This window comes from Ursus maritimus, unplaced genomic scaffold (assembly GCF_017311325.1).
Source record: "Ursus maritimus isolate PB19 unplaced genomic scaffold, ASM1731132v1 scaffold_32, whole genome shotgun sequence".
NCBI classification, from domain to species: domain Eukaryota; kingdom Metazoa; phylum Chordata; class Mammalia; order Carnivora; family Ursidae; genus Ursus; species Ursus maritimus.
Genome location: NW_024425786.1, coordinates 9,341,552 through 9,348,784, shown reverse-complemented (window position 1 = coordinate 9,348,784; position 7,233 = coordinate 9,341,552). Strand labels below are relative to the sequence as shown.

The following is a 7,233-nucleotide window of genomic DNA, read 5'->3' as shown; positions in this document are numbered from 1 at the left end:
GGGGGGGGGGGGGGAGGAAAGGGCAGCCCTCTCGCTCCGCGCCGCCGCTGCCCCGGGAGCGAATGAATAAGGCGGCGCTGACGAGGGCGTCCGATCCCCACGCGCTCCGCACCCGGGCCCTCTCCAAGTTGGAAAGGACAAAAAGAAGGCAATAAATGCTAACAAGGGAGAGAAAGGGAGCCGGATCGAGCGGCAACTCCCGGCCTCTGCTGGGAGAGGGAGGGCGAGAGCCGGAGAGAGCGAGCGCGCGCGAGGGCGAGCCATGCACGTAAAGAAACTGACACCCGGACCCCCCACTTCTCCTGCACGTTGCTGGCAATCAGATCGCGTTTAAGCAATTTCCTGAGCCCAAGAATAGCAATGAGTCGAGAGACTTTCGCGGGCTGAAATTGGGAGCTCCAAGCACTGCCCCCCCACTTTTTTTTTTTTTTCCTGGAGAAGGGGTGGGGGGGCGCTACAATTTGGAAACGGCATTTTTTTTTTTAATCTTGCACTTTGAAACCGCGGGACTGTAGCAGGGTGCGCGCGTGTGGTTGGTGCCTTTTTTTCCCCCCTGCCTAAACTCCTCTGTCAGCCTGTAAACATTACCTGAGAATTCCCCAGCCGAAACGGCTGCTGGGGCAAGAAACTTCTTGTTAGAACTTTCCACCTCCGGCTTCCCCTCCAGCCCTCTTACTGTCCCAACCTTCTCTGAAGCTTTTTCTCCTCCCGAGGAGGATTTATCTTTTTTTTCCCCCTCACCCGGTGTTTTGCATTTGGGAAGAGGTGATTTCAAGAGTGGCCAGGTGGGACGCCTCTCTCCCCCCCTCTAATTTGGTTTATTTATTATTGTTTGGGGTGTTTTCTTTTTTAATTCCTGTTTTGCTCGGTCCGGGGAGTTTCGCCCCCCTGCCCGGCTCCGCGGCGCGGAGGATGGTGTGGAAATGGCTGGGCGCGTTGGTGGTGTTCCCTCTGCAGATGATCTATCTAGTGGCCAAAGCAGCCGTCGGACTGGTGCTGCCGGCCAAGCTGCGGGACCTGTCGCGGGAGAACGTCCTCATCACCGGAGGCGGGAGAGGCATCGGGCGCCAGCTCGCTCGCGAGTTCGCAGAACGCGGCGCCAGAAAGGTACCGGGCACTGCGACTCCAGGGGGTGGGGGCTGAAGGTGAGGGGGACGCCCACCTGCTGCCGCAGCCGGAACCCGCGCCCGGGGAGAATCGCCGGCCACCCTACTTCTCGGCGCCACCCGCGAGTGCTGAGCTAGTCAGTTTCACCTTGTAAATTTCCCGGGCACCAGACTGTCTTTTTTGGCAGGTCCGGAGCTGGTCCGCTCCTTTGGGGTCGGTGGCCGGCTGGCCGTTCACCGCCACCCCGAAACCGAGGAGACCCACCCATTTCCCACATTCCTCCCTCCCAAAGGAAGGTGCTGTGTTTTCCCCCTTCGCCTTCCCCCCCATTCCAGCACCCTGGTGAGTGCAGGGTGTGTGCGCTCCTGGGTAGAGCCGGGAGCCGCCTGCTAGCTGGCTTCGTATTTTCCTTGGCAACCCGCTTCCCAGCCCCAACCTGGGCGGCTGCCGCTCTGGAGTCTCGAAGAGAGGGGATACTTGGTTTGGGTTTGAAAGGAGGGAGCGGACTTGGATGGCTAGTCGGGCCTGACAAGCACTCCCACGCTCAGGTGTTTGGAAATCTAGAAAGAGGGGGACAGGGGTAACCAGCAGCTGATAAAAAGCCCTTGTTCTTACCTTCAACCCTGCCCCCTCCCCCCCAGATGCAGCACCAGAGGGGATCCCTCTCCATTAAATGAGGAGGTGGCACTGTGGGGAGGGCCCTCCTGCCCAAGGGCTGCCTATAGTTTGGTGGTTACAGCATCTCTTCCTCTGGTTTTCCCAGACCTGGTGCCTGAGAATGGGGAGGGTGAGCCGGCTGTCACCCAACTCTGACCCGAGCCAGGCTGACTCACCCGGTGACTAGAGCAAAGGAGAGAGAGATTGGAGGCTGGCAGGCCGGACTGTCTCCAGCTGGCCCTGTGAGGAGGAAGAGCGAAAACAGGGAATGAGTTTGAAACTTCAACTGTTGAGAGCAAGGGGCGGGGGGTGAAAGGGCCAGCAAAGCCAGCTGATCTGACAAGGAGCCACATACCTAGGGGATTAAGTAAATATGTACTGTAGGAAAGCAAACCTGCCTGTAATTCCAGGTTGCTTTTGTTTTGTTAAATACTGCCCTGAGATTTACAATTCCTCCGGGGTGGCTCAGACTGGGACTGAACTTTGGAGCCTGAACTATCAGCCAAAGCCGATGGCCGATTAACTCTTCCCCTGCCGGCCCAGCGTGGGGGAGGGGAGGACTCTGGTGGCCAAGCTAGCTGGAGTCAGCTGTCCCTGGCTCCTGCTTCTCCTTGGGTGGTTTGGACAGCTGCTTGACCTTGCAGTTGGAAGGGTAGTTCGGAAGTGTTTTTAACCCTTGGACACACTGAAAAAGGAGAAGTAAGCGTTCTCAGCAGTTTCATTTCCTTGGGGTGATGCCCTGTGGGAGGACTCCCAAAGCCCTTTGTGGAGGGGGATCCGGAGGGGGGCCGATGAAGGTGTCCTTGTGGGGGTGTGTGGGGTTTGGGACAGTCGTGTGTGATTGTCATTCCTTAGCTGTCTGCATCCCGCAGAAACTTTCTTCGGACTCTTCCAGCTGGCCCCAGTCCTGGTCTCTTTTACTGCTTTTGTAACTGGCTGCAGTAGGCTTACGAAGAACTCTTTTAGTCAATCTGGAAAAACTTGACTGACTATAAACAATCCTAAATTAAAGAAGTATATGGCATTGGCGGCGGCGAGGGCTGGGGGTGGGGTGGTGGTTAGTGAAATAGTGCCGACTGGCACCCTCAAGTTCATGTGCTGGGAACCGTGTCCCACCTGACTTGGAATAGACATTGTTTTCCAGGGAATAAGAAATACGTCTTAAATTGCTATCGGGTCGCCAGAAACGGGATCCATGGGGGCCTGTGAAACTTCCAGTGCCATTCATGCTAGGTTTAGTCATCAGCCCTCAGGATGAACCAGAGTGCTCCCTATAACTCGTAACTGTCTGACCAATTACTAAAGCTACTTTTTAATGAGCTCTCTACCAGCTGCTATGGTGGGGAATTTGGAATCTGCCTGAGTCCATCTGGGACCAGTGAGAGGGCCCTGGGACAATCCCAAGCCAGGGGTGTTTGGGGGCCCATTCGTCCTGGGGACAGAGGGCCCAGGGTTGTGGAGTGGGGAGTTTACGGGAGCCCACTGAGCGGGTTGTGCAAACTGTGGGCTTCGGGGTGGTCCTGGAGGGGCTGCCGAGAGCCGGGGAGGGTGGCACCAGCCACAGCCTGCAGTGACTGCAGTGACATGAGACAGGTGACCTTGCTGAACCACAGCTCACTGTCCTTCTCCTCCCCGTGGCGGAAGGCAAGGCCGTGTCTGAGAGCCCTTCCAACCTGGATTTGGGTGGCATTAGATCTGGAGGGGGAAGGCCCCCAAAAGGGAGAGAAGGAAGGAAGACCAGAACCAACAAATGGCATATCCAGAAGAGAAGTCTGCTGACCTTTGGAAAAGAGTGACAACCCAGTTTCCCAGAATGATCTTTGGCAATATTTGCGGGTAGGAGTGTGCCTTAGGCTGCAAAGGTGACCCAAAGGAGGGTTTTTCTTAAAGGGACACAAGGGAGTTGGAAAGTTCCTCACCTGGAGACATCTGTCCTTACCCACAGCATACGGAGGTTAACCAAGGCAGGGCCAACCATGGTTAGGGTCTCCCAGGGGAAGGCTCCTGCTGGGTTAGTCCCACTACACTGGGATGTTGTTGGTGGTGGTGTTGTTTTCTGTGCTCCTCTGGAATTCCTCCCATGAAAGCATTCACAGAGCTTGGGCCCACCCCTCTTCCCCTCAAGGCTCCTGGCTAGCTTGTCCGCTGGCACAGCCTCCAAAGTCTTTGACTTTGACCAGGTTTTAGCAGGGGCCCCTGGGAGGAGGAGAAGGACTGTTTGTTTGGAAGTATTCGCAGTGACTCTTCCAGCTTTTGCTCCAATATGAGGCAAGTGGCTGGATTAAAGTCCTGGGCTAGGACTGCAGGCCCGTGGCGGCAGGGGCAACAGATGAGGGCCGAGTCCAAACATGAACGAAGGGTTCAGCCGGGACTCAGGGACCCATTCACTTCCGAGAGGTAGGAGGAGAGCTGGCTCAGAGCTGCCGTTGCTTGGCTGTTATGGCATTTACCATATGTGGGTCGAGAGCCTTGTTCCTAAAGCAGCTAGCCAGGAGCTAGCCCTTTACGTAGATTTTGTGAATCCTATTCTCCTGCCCCATCCATTCAGCAATTCCCACCTCCTTCCCATTCCTGACTCCGGGGCAGGCCCAGGCCCGTCTATGCCACGATGACCGATGACTACCCAGTTCACCGAACCTGCTTGAGGTGTCTGTCAGGTGTTTGGCACAGCTCTAGGCCTGGGGGGGGGGGGGGTTGGGTACAACCAAGATGCATAAAGACCCAGAGACATGGCTGGGTGCTCAGAGTGAAGGCACAAATTACAGTGTGTATTCATTTCTTCTGTCCGTGGTAACAATTATCACTACCTTGGTGACTTACAACAGGAATTTACTCTCTCTGAGTTATAGAGGCCAGGAGTCTGAAGTCCAGGTGTTAGCAGGGCCCCCTCCGTCTAAGGACTCGACGGGAGACTCCTTCCTTGCTTCTTCCAGCTCTTGTGGCTCCTTGGTTTTCCTTGGCTTATGGTGGCACCTCTCCAGCGTCTGCCTCCTCACGTGGCCTTAACCTCTGTCCCTGTCCGACTCTGTGTCCTGTCCTCTCCGTATAAGGATACCAGTCAATGGGTAATGAGGCCTCACCCAGTAATGAGCCTTAACTAATGACATCCCCCCAAACCCTATTTGCAAATGAGATCACGTTCAGAGGTTCTAAATGGGTGTGAATTGCCCATGGAGGGGGGCACTACCCAGTGGGAGCCCAGTAGAGCTGGTAATCTACAACGAGGGCTCACAGAAGGCTTCGTGAAGGAGGGTAGCATTTGAGTCAAGAGTCACTCCAGGTGCAAGAACCCACCTGATCAAAGACTACGTACCCCACTGGAATCGGGGAAGGGAGGCGGAAGGCACAGAAGGACAACATTGTGGAGTGGGATAGGGAGCTGGGGAGGTAAGCAGGGAGTCCATACCTCGGACCCTGAGTCAGGCCAGTACAGATGAGAACAGGAAAAAGGAGGACAAGAGGAGAGGAGTCCAGACAGGGATTCTTGGGGGACCCAGAGCCACCAGGATGAAACAGCTTACTAAAAACAATGATGTGTGAAGGTCACAAAAAAGGGGGTGCTATGAGAGACAGCAATGGCCCATCTCCCCCGCCCTCACCCTGAATGCAAACTTGGCTGGAAATTTCTGGGAAAAGGACCGGGCTCCCATTTGATGTGGCTTGGAGCAAACAGGTAGGCGGCCTGTCCTACCTGTGGCGTCTAGAGAAAGTCTTTCAGCTTGGAGCATCAGGTCCTTGGGTTTCAAACAATGGGCCTTGCACTTCGGGCCATGTTATGAATGGGCAAACACCTCCCTCTTACTGCCCCACCCACCTCCCGTGGGGAGCCCAGTGACACAACTAGAGCCATGTGGCCTAGCCTCCCTGGGCGGGGAGGCAGAGACTGGGTTCCAGACCCAGCTCTGCTACAACCCTAGGAACGTAACTACCTTCTCTGGGCGGCCGCCAGGAAGCACACCTGTAAAACGAGAGGACACACTGACCCCTACGATCCTGGCATGCCTTCAAGCTCTCATATCATGGGTCAGCCATCCCAGGAGAGCAACTGCCAAGCTCCCCGAGCTGGGAGGAAGAGACCGCTTCAGAACACGTTTGTCCTCTTCCCTGCTGATCTCAGCCTTTCTTGCTACTCCTCAGATCCCACCGACCGAAAAAGCAGCAGCTCGGTGTTGAGAAATGTGCCTGCGGTGGGTGGGAGGCTCACTCCGACTGCTCAGCTATCTCAACAGCCTCCAGCTAGCTGTTCGCCACGGGTTTATTTCAACTCTTATATGCGATATTAATATTTTCAACCTGTAGCTTTCAGGGGATCCAGGGGCCCCAATTCCCCAACTAGCATATCAAGGAGAACTTCCAGCTTTTATCCTAAAGTCACCAAATTGTCCTTTGGGGCTTTAGAGCTTGCTCACTAGATCTGGTGATACTGAAATGAGTCGACAAGTTCATGTTCAGTCTAGAGCCCGTCCACGAATTCTCGCTTGTACTCCAGGCTCTCCTGAGCTTCAAGCTTCTCAGAGCCTCTGGCTCTGATCCCTGCACAGAGCCCTCTGATCTGTCTATCCTTATGGTTACTTTTCCTGCTCCATTTCCAGCTTGTTATTTGTCAAGGTCATCACTGAGAAATGACCTCAGCCAGATTTAGAAGAAGGTAGCCCTTGGCCGTCTTTTTGTACCTGGGAAAGCTCTCTGGTTGTCACAGTTACTGCAACTTGTCCCGGAAAGACCTTGTCCCAACCTGCCACCACCATCAAAATCCCACAGAGTTCTGGGCATCAGTGCCGGAAGGATTCCAGACCCAACATATTCTCCTTTATCCTTGTGCAAAAGCATGACCGCACCTAGAATATTCGAAGAGGCTCGCCTTGTTGTTGCCTTCAAAAGACACAATCTAAAAATACATCAACTATATAAGATATTTGAAAGGAAACATTTGAAACATATTATTCAGACGAACCGTGAAGGTCAGGAAAAGTTAAAGCCAAACGGAAAGTAGAGAAGGGAATCTGTTTAGATGCTAGTATTCCCGGATGGACACGCGTCCACGGTGGGACCAGTGCGGGAGGGATTTGAGCTCCAGAAAAAAAAAAAAAAAGAGTACTCTGGATTCGCAAAAAGAGAGCACCAAATACCAAAACGGGTTCGCAAATGAATGGTGAGTGGGAACTCATTCATTCATTCCTCCATTCAGTCCTTCATTGACTCAACAAATCTCTAAATCTGCCTGCCCTGTATAGCACTGGGGATACAGTAAGGAGCAAAGGAGACAAAAATCCCCAGCCTTGTGAACAGCTGACAGTTCAGGGAGGGGGACAGACAGATAATAAACCAGAGACATAAAATAGAGAGCACATTAGGTCGCAATAAGTGCTAAGGGGAAAGCAGAAGGGGCAAAGCAGACCAAGAGGACGTAGTGGGAAAGGAGAGAGTAGCAGCATTCCAGGCGGGGGGGGGGGGGGGGGGGGGGGGGGG

The 7,233-nt window shown here is 54.3% G+C and overlaps 1 protein-coding gene across 2 annotated transcripts in view; it reads left to right on the top strand.

Annotated features, from left to right (window-relative positions):
- Nucleotides 1-91: 91 nt before the first annotated feature.
- The window catches only part of DHRS3 (dehydrogenase/reductase 3), a 39,683-nt gene continuing 32,541 nt past the window's right edge, over nt 92-7,233 (top strand). Inside the window, exons 1-2 of one of the 2 annotated variants that reach the window (XM_008694711.2) lie at nt 98-785; nt 958-1,107. In XM_008694711.2, coding sequence (XP_008692933.1) covers nt 958-1,107 — 150 coding nt within the window. In that variant the 5' untranslated portion in view covers nt 98-785. Of the gene's footprint in view, nt 1,108-7,233 lie in introns of both variants that reach the window. The other variant, XM_008694710.2, reaches the window with a different exon arrangement.